Source organism: Lethenteron reissneri, chromosome 14 (assembly GCF_015708825.2).
Source record: "Lethenteron reissneri isolate LAM-NWPU_2019-01 chromosome 14, ASM1570882v1, whole genome shotgun sequence".
Taxonomy (NCBI): domain Eukaryota; kingdom Metazoa; phylum Chordata; class Hyperoartia; order Petromyzontiformes; family Petromyzontidae; genus Lethenteron; species Lethenteron reissneri.
The window spans coordinates 10,127,681-10,140,378 of record NC_083792.1 but is presented as its reverse complement, the minus strand read 5'-3'; the positions used below and the strand labels follow the sequence as shown (position 1 = coordinate 10,140,378).

Genomic DNA, 12,698 nt, shown 5'->3' with positions numbered 1-12,698 from the left:
CCTCCCATCCCCCATTATCTTCCTTACAATGTAATTTTTTTCTCCATTGTTGATAGTGGGGACATCCACATATGATCCTTCATGAGTGATTAGAATCTGCTTGCTTAGAATCAGTGTCACCTTTCCTACCAACTGGACTAGATTTTTTTATAATAACCATCTTGTTTATGAACGTAATGAACAATTTCCCGTATATCCGATTAGCACGGTTGGCTACGTACGGTAGTAAATAATTTCTACATACATACATTTGGTAATATTGAAATGTTACTTGCATCGATCACACTTGGCTGTGTGATCACTTCCTATGTTGCATTTTCTGAAGGCAGAGACCTTTGGGCTGTAATTTAAATCTGTAAATGATGAAAAAATGCAGCACAACAGCACCAATAAGGTGGCTGGAAACAAATAGATTTAACAACACACAACGTGCTAATGTAGTCCCCATAGTGGAAAGGTACTCGTCCTCTCCATGTATGGTATTCCCAGAAGCATATACTGTTGCGGCAGTGAACATTGATAACTGTATTGATGAATTTTGACTTGAAACTTTCGTAACTGCAGGAATTCATATTCTTGGTTCTTTCGGTAAAGTCACATAGATAGAAAATCAAATCGCAACACAAGCAGTCTTCTCTCTGCTGACGAAGACCGCGTGTGTTGATGAAGGACCGCTTGTGTTGCGATCGAAACGTCGTGAGTTTTTTGCTTAATTTTTAAGCTAATTTTTTTTTATTTCATTACATTTTTATTCTCTATCCACGTGACTTTACCGAAAGAACCAATAATATGTATTGATGAACCTAAACGAGAACGAACTGGTCTTCAGTTGAGGCTGTTTTTATTGCTGCTTGTTGGGATGTCTGCATTCTCCCAACTCTGAGTTGGTCAAATAAATAAATAAATAAACGGCCAAACATTTAGTTCTACTGAGCTGGTGGTCTGGATGAGGCTCAGGAGTTCTAGTCCGTGTAACGCACCCCTTTGTGTGTTGTTAAAGCTGAGCACTGTCCATCAGAATCAGGTCAATCCAATATTTATTTATTTACAATTTCTCTTTTAATCTCTCCATGCAGTGTCCCCATCTGGGCTCTTTGTTGTCCACTTTCTATGTTCTCTCATTTTGAAAAAGGCGTTCATTATCTTCATGTCCCTGCCATCCGTGAACTCAAGAGACCACCTCCGCTCTTGTTCACCAGCACGACGCCAAATTCATCGTAAAAAAAGATTCAATTCTTTATGCATTTGGTCTACTTCATCTTCGTGACTCATTGTTTGAGAAATCTTTTTTAAAAAAAGGTGTAAATCTGTTTTTCAGCTAAGATGTACATTTAATAAGTTTATTGTTTAAATCAAAAGCACATCATTTGGATGAAAGTCGTCAAAATGCGGTGGTAATTCATACATTAGCTTTTATAAGCTTCACAGAAACTGAAAGCCTTTAATGATTTGTAAAGATGTCTGCAGTCACTGAAAGGGAAATTGAACAATGAAGGCTCGCACAACCATGTGATTCGCGGCAATATTAGATTAATACCATCTCAGTGTTGCCTTCTCACAAAGCCAGCTGCCTAGCAGCCCTGTAACACCCACACACACAAAGGCCCGTTTTTTAGGTGCTTGCTTGAGTTGCAATGAAAACGTACAATTTTTTTTCTTCCAGGAAAATCATGTCATGCTAAGCTGCGTTATGAGCCGCCGTAGAGCCTCCCTGGCAACATTTCTCCACTTGGCCCATTAACCACCGCTTTGGAGACGGGCAGCAGAAAGGGAAAAGAACCCTCCTTTTTGGTGCCGCGGTTCTGTCAAAATATTTAGTCCAAAACGTTGGCCAGGATAAATCCTGGGGGCACGGGTCCCGTTGGGGAAAGCTATTGGATATCGCGCGGTAAAAAATTGGCTCCAGGCCGGCACTGTTGCCCCAGGAGTGTGGCCGTCTTTCAGTGGAGGGGCCGGGCCCGCAAGACGCCTCCTGACCGCTGACCTCGCGTCAACCGCAGCACACAGAGCGCCCTCCTGTACGAAGGCGAGGGATTACGACACGGGGGGTGGAGTGGGGTGGGGTACGCTAGGGGGGCACGCTAGGGGGGCACGCCGCTCCTTCCAGGGGGGGAGGGGTGGGGCTGGCCCTGGCCCTGGTGGGGAAAGTCGAACACTTCACGCAAAAGCGGAGGGATTTGAGAAGCGATTTAGTTTGGCACCAGCTGGGATGGTGAATAAAAAAAAATTGTTTTTTATAAAACGGCCGTCGAAACGAAACGCAACAGGCACTTGGGGCCCTCCCGACGCCGACTGGAAGCCTCAAACCTCAGCCGCACGTCACGGCGGATTTATTTAATTGAATTTTCAGTCGCTGAAAAATCGCTTCGAACGACATTTGTGGTCGCTTATAGCCAGACGGATTTTCTACCTACAACTGAGCGTTCAACATAACCATAATCGAGTATTTTCCAGCTGTGCGTGAAAAATAGCCCATATTTGGTCTCTTTGGGCAGCCCTGTTGATGCAATTTGTGGGTCACCTGACACCATCAATGTTTAAGGCAAAAACAAAACAAAAGCTGCTATTGCCATCAAATGGATTACATTACACCCTGTAAAAAAAGCCTGGGCAGTATATATATAGCACATACTTGATATATTACGCACAAGCCAAAGCGATTTCCTGCTCAAAAGAGTGTGGAGTGCCGCGCCTTCTCCTTTTCTCAGACCTGAAAATACTTGTAGAAATTCCACGTTACTGTGACGAGGAGTGCCTTCCCCACAAAGGCGGTACCTATGTGATTAAACCTTGGCGGGTTTAAGGGTCGAGTAGAAGCCCGACCACCAAGCCTCCGAGAATGATTTCGTTCTGCCACCTCCAGTCTCAACCAACACCACCCCCACCCACCCCGTGTCCACCTTCTTTGATGCTTTCTCTCAATCTGTTTCCAGATTTTTCTCCATCGCCACCCAGCTGCGACACGTTCAGGCGAATGCTTTCTCCAACCTCGTGGAGCTCAAGTACCTGTGAGCATTGCAACGCAGACACACATCCGCTAATCCCGCAGGCACATCATTTAGTAGCACTCTCAAGTCTGTTTGTTGTTCACGCTGAGCGATCACTTGAAGCTCATTGCATGAATTTGTCTAAAATTAGTACAAGTCAGTGTCCGCGATAACACGTGAAATGCGTGCGCAGGCTGAACAGAGATTGAGGCACGTGGGTGCCATGTACTGTAGAAGCATCCAGCAGCATCCCGATGCCTTGTGTGATGGTGCCACACCGCGGCAGTCACACGACCGCTTATTTTTACTCGCGTGACGTAGATGCGCTTGCTCGATCAAGTTATATCCATTTCGCATCCGCGTTTAAAAAAAAGGTGTTCCCTAATATACATTCATCGCATTATATCCAATTTGCGTTGTGAAAACACGCATTGTCGGACAAAAGACTGTACTTTCATTATTTCAATTCTGTACTATTTTCTAAAGAGGGTGTGAGTTTTCTTTCTTGTCGTTGATTTTTTTTCTTTCCATTTACAGAGAAATTAAACACGCAAAGAATCTTACTCACATACATCCGCTAGCTCTCCAAAACCTCCCCAATCTCAAGTATCTGTAAGTACTCCTGACGACTTTACAATACGTGTTTTTATTATTTAATTCACATTTACATGACATTTCCTTTTGGGCATATTTTGCTTCATTGCGCTAATTTTTTGTTCAGAAAATGTTCTTGGTAAAATGAACACCGATTCATAAATAACGCCGCGAAGTTTCCTGCGTTGTTAATGTCTGCCATAATTAGCGTATCAGCAGGTGTTAGTTGAGCATTGAATATCCATTGAAATCGGACGAGAACTCATTTCCACTTGGGGCCAAACATATTGACGAGATTTTGTCTGGAGGCGAGGAAACGGGCACAATGAATAATAAATGACAATGCACAATGTTCGACGAAAAACAATTAGAAGGAAAAAGGTGCAGACCTGCAATTGCTGGATTACCACCACTGCAGGTAGAAGCGCCTGCACTAGAAGGGAGCTGTAGAGAGCATCACTTGGGGTGGTGTCTTGGTCTATTCTTCCCCGCTGGCCTGGCATTTGTTGACCATTATATCGCTTCTGAAAAATAAGTCAAAACCTCAGTGGGCTCGACCAAGTGGCTTATCGCGTGGATATTTAGAACAGCCAAATACTCCAAGTGCATGTTACTGAATGTGGAGGGAAAAGCCGGAAGACCTGTAAGAAAATCCACACTACTACGGGGAGAACATGCAAACTCCAAATATACAACAGGCGTCGAGGTCGGGAGTTAACATCTCGCCGCCGCGGCACCAAACGTTGTGCATCGCTGACGCCGCTCTGCTCTGTTTGTCACTCAGCACCATCACCAACACTGGGATCAGCAGCTTCCCGAACCTGCGATGGGTCCGCTCCACGATCATGGGCTTCATCCTGTGAGTGCATCACCAGCGGCTGGCCGCATTGATCGCCGGCTCCAAAACCGCGCCGAGTGACCCCGGATTTGTTGTTGACTCCAAAGCGAGCTGCACCGTCACCACCACCACCACCACCACGCGCCCTGCACTGTGAACACAGTGAAACGCCTCGCAGCCGCACTCATTTTGCCCGAGAATCTTCCCCGTTACTGGAGATGTCTGGCATCCTGCAAATAAATACGTTGACATTACATTTCTGTGTAAAGTGATACCCCGATTTACATCTCACCCGTTTTATTTTTATTGCTTCATAAATACGTCATCACTTAATTCTCGATTTGAAGCTTTCGTGACTGCAAGGATTCATACTCTTAGGTTTTTCGGTAAAGTCACGTCGGTAAAACATAATAGTAATAATAATAGAAATAAATAATAAATCACGACGTTTCGGAGGCAACACAAGTTTCCGTCATCAGGTGGGACCATCACAGCTATATTTACTGTCTCAAGTCGTCACTTCATAATTGCCACAACTGATTTGCGTCGCCTCAACCCCACGGCGTCATCCGTACTTTCTTGTATCTGTCGCCTCAGCCTTCTCCTCCACCGACACTGTAAATCACTTTGATTTTCATCGTTTAGATATTCGGTGCATCTTTCAGGAACGTATCCCGGACGTAAACCGGCGTATTACTGTAATTAACATCGAGCACATTTAACGAACACGTAGTCCCTCCCCTCTCCCAGCCCCCTGTGAAAACAGACTCTGTTCCGTGCGGTTCACAGGTGTCTTGCTCCTTCCTACTCTCTCCCTCTCTTCACTATCCTATCATCATCATCATCATCACTGTCTCATCTCCGACATCATCCTTCTCCCCTTCCGCCCTGTCTTGTTCGGCCCTCTTTCTTTCTTCGTTTCTGCTGCTGCTCATCTTGTGCCGTGCCCTCTTTGTCCATTTTGGGGAATTTCCGTCACAGCATCCCATCCTCTTGCTGTTTCTTTCTCTTTTTCCATTCATTGTGGTGTGCCCACGGGTACGAAGTTCCATATGAATAATTTAATGACATTAAATAAATCCGACAATTACCCTGAAGCAAATGTGGAGGGGCTGAGGTTCACTGGACGGGAAATGTGGGAACGTTTTTTTTTCTGAAAGAGAATTATTTTGTTTATGTGCGTAATACATTTCAAATATGAAGGGGAAAAAAAAAACGAGAGAGCATACCAACATAGCATGTGGCGTCCAAGGAAATGGGTTTACCCAATTCCATTTGACCAAATTCCATCAGATAAGTACACAGCTTTAGAATTGATAGTGCGCAAGTGCATGTGGATTGTAAAATATTCATCAAAGTGATCGGGGAAGGAATGTTACATTTCCTATTGTTGACAAGCGCATCTCAAATTTCATTAAAATGTATTAGCGTGGAGCTTTAAGCCATATCCTGTCAAGTGCAGGGAAATTACTTTGGCCATTCTTTCTGACTTGCATCAAATTCTGACTTTCTCGAGTCCAGATTTGGGACGTTTTACTGCACAATATTATTTTGATTTATGTTGTAACTGCATCTCAAGATCCTATACATAAATAGTGGGCATACTTATTTTAATAAGAGAAGTAGTCACAGGCAGTGGGAAAAAGATGGTCTTCAGCTTGGGCTTGAACAGGGATAGGAAGTCAACAGTACAGATGGCTGGGGGAAGGGGTTTCCAGACCAACTGTAAATATTAGGTAGACAGTTTGATCGATGTACAACTCATCTTGGCCACAGTAAAATATTTTTACATTTGGAGGTCCTTCAGTTTAAAATAATCTAAATTAATGAAACCATATTCTTAACCCCAAATGATCCAGAACTCTCACATTAATCACAGAATGGATTGTAGCCGTACGATGGAGCGACCGGTGCGGGCTAGAAACACCTCCTTGAAGAAGGGTTAATTTATATTCTTGGTTATTTCGGTAAAGTCACGTAGAAGGGAAACAATAAAATAATATAAATATAAAACAAATTATTTTATTGTTTATATTTATATTTTTATTGTTTTATATTAATATTATTTAATTATTTCCATTCTACGTGACTTTACCGAAAGAACCAAGAATATGAATCCCTGCAGTCACGAAAGCTTTAAATCAAAATTGAAGGGTTAATTTGTTCAACTTTTTTTGCTCTCATCGTGAGACAATTGAATAAGGCTCCGATCCGAGAGCCACGTGTCTGCCATGCATGCACGCATCGATTAGCCAAGGTGGGATTTGACCAGTGTCCGATTGCCATTGTCTGTCCGCTGATAGGGTGACGTCTTTTTAAATCCTTTATATTTAGTTCGCTTGCTTGCTTGCGTGCTTGCGTGCTTGTGTGCTTGCTTGCTTGCTTATGACCGTGCAAATCTTTCGGTCGTTTTTTAACACACTTCCCGTTATCCAATCGAACTGACATTTTGCACACAGACTCGTTGTGCGTGACAATTAATTTTCGTGAATTTTTTTTTCCAAAATTTTACACTGTTTATGGAAATTTGTTTTAAATATTTAATTACCAATTGCTTAATGCTGGCAGACAATCATCTGACCCATAGGTGGCAGCCATCTCAAGCCAGAGGACGAGATGACTCTAGCCGCCACGCATATAAAGGATTTAGAGTGAAAAACTTTGTTTTTACGGGTTAATGTTTCTTTGTTTGCCCCAGGGAGATGGCTGACAATCTCAACATGCCCCTGATTCCTGCCAACGCATTTGAAGGCCTGAGCTCCGACACCCTCATACTGTGAGTGTGCCACCCAAACACATCGGTTCATTGGTTGAAATGTTTGTCTTGTACATACATGCGGGATATTTTTGCGCGTTACATTATTAAGGGCATTTTCATTTGATCATGATGACAGTGATGATGATGCACACTAACAAAAACATTTCAGCTATGTGAGACCATACCATGGAATGGAATTCAATAGCAGTGGCGTAATGACGATACCAAGGGGGCGTATGAGGACACTTAATTGCTTGGTAGAGGATTCACATTCGTTCTCTTAGCTGCCTTTGAGATTGTAATGTTACACTTCATAGGCAGACAACAACATCCTTGCGTGGCAAATGGATGCACGCTTGAGGAAGGCATTGCTCGGTAGGTGATCTGATAAACGAGAAGCAGCTGCAGAAGTCTTGATCACATGACCATGCAATTGAGAACTCGCGGCTTCCCTTGCCCTGTGAGTAAAACCAATTAATATCCAGCTGTAAATTAGGGAGCCCAAATGTACTCAATTTGGTTCTCAACATTTTCTAGTTATACGCATAGAAATCACCAATTTTAAAAAAAAATTCAGTTTTGTTCAGGCATTTTGGAATATTATGACACTCACTGATTCGGTCGCAATCATACAATTGTACGTCAATGTCCAAGTGTAGTGTGCACTCGGATACAATGATCACAAGTAATAATTTAGAGTCATTTGTCAATCCACTTCTGGATGAAGATCCTGCACGTGCCATGTCTTTCACGGGGGTTGTTTGACCGTACTTCACCAAACTGGTCAGTGCGGGTTTGCGAAGGGGTGGCACCCAGGATTGGTTAAGATATTATTCGCTATTGATGTTGGAATGTCCAGATTTTTCCTGCCACGTTTAATTTACACATGCTGCATGTTGGGTCGGTCACAAGCTATTGTACATACGTTGTAATTCTTTCGCACCGTACCTCGCCAATCGTGCTCATCGGAGGGTTGCTGGCCGGTTTGTCACAAGGGATGGCAATGGTTTGGGGGAGCCTTCATCCAGCAGTGGATTCATGATGGCCGATGACGATGATGGTCAGAACAATGATTGCCCACATCTCGTTTGCTTACATCGTTGTACAACAGGAGGCTGTACAACAACGGCATCAGAGAAGTGAAGAGCCACGCATTTAACGGCAGCCGACTCCACCGAGTGTGAGTCATCTCTGGCAGCTGCACGTCATTCACGTTGTACCATTTCATTTCGCACCACGCGTATATGCGCCGCGCGGTATATCTCACGAAAGTCTGTGCTCCTCCGTCTTGTCATTCCTCCCGCGTAGGGAGCTGTACAGAAATGAACACCTGCAGAAGCTCGATAACAACGCTTTCGCCGGCGTGCTGAGAAGTCCGGACTACCTGTACGTTAAACAGGGCGGCTCGTGCACACGCACAGACACACTTGCAAGAGAACGTTGAATAGTTTATTGTTATTCGAGATACTGACATCAATTTAATATGAATACATGTAATAGACTTATAAGTTTGAGTTATTTTGTTCATGGCCACTATAAGATATTCTCGAATTATTAATATATATCTACATCGCCCATCGTTGATTACAGTCAATCAAATTCGGCGTTCAAACTCTGAGAAAACGTTTTCCAACACAGCTGTAGGGATGGATGATGACACAGCAGAATAAACAATAGATGTTTAAGTTCTAACAAGGGACACTTTGGTTTTCTAGTGTAAGACTTCACAAAAAAAAACCCCACAGATAAAAAAAATCTAATGGTGGTAAGTCTGGTGAAGGGGCGGACTTGTCATTTTATCAGCAACTGGGGTTTCTCCTAAAACAGCAAGAAAGTACCAATTAATATTGACAACGATTTAAAACGTATAAGTCTAATTCATATATTCACATCAAATCCTGGTTGGAGTTTGACGAAGTCCATCATCTCTTCGGGGTCAATAAACCTCTTTGTGGGGGAAGTGAGGTTATCCTATGGATATCATCTGCTCGCACCATAGGAATAGAACGAATTTACACCACAGCAATCAGGGTGATTAAAACACATTCGTGCGGAGGGAGCTGGTAGGAACGTTGGGTTGCTTGGTCAATGGCCAGGGTCAATGGCGGCGTGGTGTATTCCGCAATTATGGCCGACTGTGAGGGTGGGCACAAGCCGGCGTGAGTAGGTTAAACGTTGAGTTTTATAAGGGCACCACGGGGTGACCAGCCCCTCCCCACCCTCCCCACCCAGCCCCTCAGAGCATGTTTTTTTGTTTGCATGTTCACCACAAGCATGTGTGGTTAATGCAGACAGGATTCCTTGAATAAGGATTCCGTTTGGTGTTTCAACATCTTGACAACTGTTTTACTGCCAGAAAGGGTAACACCTATTGTTATATTTTAATACTGTCAAGAAAGCTCCCGTATTGTTCTAACTCGTTTTCCCGCCCTCCACCGCTGCGTGGGACCTACCAGTGACGTGTCTTGGACCGCCATCGAGTCCCTGCCAAGCCAGGGCCTGGACAACCTGCGCATCCTGCGAGCCGAAGCGGCGACGCGCCTCAAGCATCTGCCACCAACGTCGGTGCTCAAAGCCCTGCTCAACACGTCGCTCACCTACCCGAGCCACTGCTGCGCCTTCCGCGGCATGAAGCGGCAGCTGGGGTGAGCCTTTTGCCCCTTTGGCTCCTTGGCAAGGCCGAGCTGTGGCTCATTTTCTTTCGACGCTTTGTTTTTTGTGGAGGCTTCCACGGGCCGTCCCCCCCAACGGCCGCCCTGGTCGACACTTGCGGGAACCTTGAACCCAACACGAATGCACGTGCCGTCTGCGCCGCGGTGGACGTAAAATAGATTCCGCCGAAAATTATTCGAGAAAGAATAGTACCGGTCGGTGTCACAGTCCTAATTTGGTCAAGTTTCTAAATTGCTCTTAAATTACTTTGCAACTACTTACATTCAATACATGGATAAAACCTAAACATTACTATTGTCTCTTTATAAGGCCTTTGGGCCTACTGTGCTCTGAAACGACAAACCAAAAGCCGCAAAAATATTGAAGAGCTTTACAGTGCAATCATGAAAAAACCTTTGCAGCTGTATGACGATTACTCTAAGCACCTTCTCACTTAGAAGTAAATAAGAACAATCATAATTAAAACACAACATTGCAGCGGGCCCCTACCCCTTCATCCATCACTTATCCTCCCCTCCTCCGGTACATAGCTTAGTTGCATTGGGTCGGCTTTTTTCGATGGGAGATCCTCCAACTGAAAAATGTAACTGGATGTATCAGGTCCGTGAGTTGTTCCATAAAAGCTTAAATACAAATTAAAAAGCAATTGTAAATATTGCTTAATAAAATAAAAAAAAATACAGGCTCGTTTAAAGAGAAAAAAACACACACAACATTGCTTTTGCGTGTGTTTTGCACTCTCTCGCCCTTAATCAAGAAGGTCGCTGGAGCTGCATTGCAACCAGACGACCATGTACCGCTCGCGCATACGCAGGGCGGCGGCCCTGACGCCGGGCAAGGCGCCTCCACTCGGCATCGACGCCAACGGCAGCAGCGGCGAGGCGTGGAGCTCCGGGGAGGACGACCGGTCGGCGCAGAGCGGCCACTACTACTTGCCCTTCCTGGAGGAGCCCGAGGACACCAACGTCGGCTTCGGGGAGCAGATCCGCGTCACCAAGAGCAAGGGCTCGGCCACCTTCGAGCACTCTTACGGCGGTGACCCGTTTGAGTTCTGCATCCCGCGCGACATCACCTGCTTGCCCAAGCCCGACGCTTTCAACCCGTGCGAAGACATCATGGGCGACGAGTTCCTGCGGATGAGCATCTGGTTCGTCAGCCTCCTGGCGATCGTCGGCAACCTCTTCGTCCTCCTCATCATCCTGACGAGCCACTACAAGCCGACGGTGCCACGCTTCCTCATGTGCAACCTGGCCTTCGCCGACCTCTGCATGGGCATCTACCTGCTCATCATCGCCGGGTTCGACCTGTACAGCCGTAGCGAGTTCTACAACCACGCCATCGACTGGCAGACGGGGCCCGGCTGCAACATCGCGGGCTTCGTGTCGGTGTTCGCCAGCGAGCTGTCGGTCTACACGCTCATGGTGATCACGGTGGAGCGCTGGCACGCCATCACCTTCGCCATGCGCCTCGACCGCAAGATCCGCTTCCGCCAGGCGCTCGGCGTCATGGCCGGCGGCTGGCTGTTCTCGGTGGTCCTGGCCGGCATGCCGCTCTACGGCGTGAGCAGCTACTCCAAGGTGAGCATCTGCCTGCCCATGGAGGTCGAGACGTTCGTGGCGCAGGCCTACGTGGTCACCGTGCTCTCGCTCAACGTCCTGGCGTTCGTGATCATCTGCGTCTGCTACGTGCACATTTACGTCACCGTGCGTAACCCCAACTACATCTCGGGCAACCAGGACACCAAGATCGCCAAGCGCATGGCCATACTCATCTTCACGGACTTCATCTGCATGGCGCCCATTTCCTTCTTCGCCATCTCGGCGGCGTTCAAGCTGCCGCTCATCACGGTGTCGCACTCCAAGATCCTGGTCGTGGTGTTCTACCCGCTGAACTCGTGCGCGAATCCCTTCCTCTACGCCGTCTTCACCAAGACGTTCCGTCGCGACTTCTTCATCCTGCTGAGTCGCCTCGGCTTCTGCGAGGCGCGAGCGCAGCTCTACCGCGGGCAGACGGCGTTGAGCGTCCACCCGTCGGGCGTGCGCAACGGCAGCTGGACGTCGAGCCACCGGGGCAGCGGTGGGACGGTGTACACGCTCGTCGCGCTCAACGGCAGGGACGGCGCGGCCGGCAAGGGCGGCGGCGGCGGCGGCGAGGTGCCCGGCGTCGTGCCGCCGTGCGCAGCGAATCCCGGCACGTGCGTGCGGTGCGCCCTGTGAGTGGCCCGGAGCGCCATCTCTTCCCGTGGCTTTTTTTGTGATTCTGAGACCCTCGGGGCAAGCTGAAGGTGTCCATGTACGAAGTGCTGTTCAAAAGTGAAACTATCTTTGAGCAGAACATAAAAAACTCTTACGTCTTAGCGACAGATGTGGAACTTGGATACGCGTTTCAAACTGGTGAAGCTTCGATTTAAAGCTTTCGTGACTGCAGGGATTCATCTTCTTGGTTCTTTCGGTAAAGTCATGTAGAAGGGAAGTAATAAAATAATAAAAATAAAACATAATAAAACAATTCTCACGACGTTTCGGCCACAACGCAAGCAGCCGTCCTCAGGTGAAAACCAGGTCCGTCGAGGCGACAGAGTCTGAATGAAACAGCACACGAGCTTGGAGCATATATATAAGCTGGGCGCATTGACAAAGGAATGTGCATATCAAAAGGAATTTAGCATATTTATGGGAAATGCAGGAATGTGATTAGTACTGCATATGCATGTGCATTATGCAGGATTAACAGCATCAAAGGGAGCTGCAGTTACTGCTGCTGCAGCAGTTGCTGCTGCTGCTGCAGTTTCTGCTGCTGCTGCAGTTGCTGCTGCTGCAGTTGCTGCTGCTGCACTTGCTGCTGCTGC

The 12,698-nt window shown here is 46.5% G+C and overlaps 1 protein-coding gene across 3 annotated transcripts in view; it reads left to right on the top strand.

Annotated features, from left to right (window-relative positions):
• The window catches only part of LOC133342374 (thyrotropin receptor-like), a 46,305-nt gene extending 34,091 nt beyond the window's left edge, over positions 1 to 12,214 (top strand). The window contains exons 3-11 of one of the 3 annotated variants that reach the window (XM_061551497.1): positions 2,934 to 3,008; positions 3,525 to 3,599; positions 4,366 to 4,440; positions 7,118 to 7,195; positions 8,289 to 8,357; positions 8,486 to 8,563; positions 9,634 to 9,822; positions 10,608 to 11,427; positions 11,587 to 12,214. In XM_061551497.1, coding sequence (XP_061407481.1) covers positions 2,934 to 3,008; positions 3,525 to 3,599; positions 4,366 to 4,440; positions 7,118 to 7,195; positions 8,289 to 8,357; positions 8,486 to 8,563; positions 9,634 to 9,822; positions 10,608 to 11,427; positions 11,587 to 12,066 — 1,939 coding nt within the window. In that variant the 3' untranslated portion in view covers positions 12,067 to 12,214. Of the gene's footprint in view, positions 1 to 2,933; positions 3,009 to 3,524; positions 3,600 to 4,365; positions 4,441 to 7,117; positions 7,196 to 8,288; positions 8,358 to 8,485; positions 8,564 to 9,633; positions 9,823 to 10,607 lie in introns of all 3 variants that reach the window. The other 2 variants (XM_061551496.1, XM_061551494.1) reach the window with 2 other exon arrangements.
• The last annotated feature ends 484 nt before the right edge of the window (positions 12,215 to 12,698 follow it).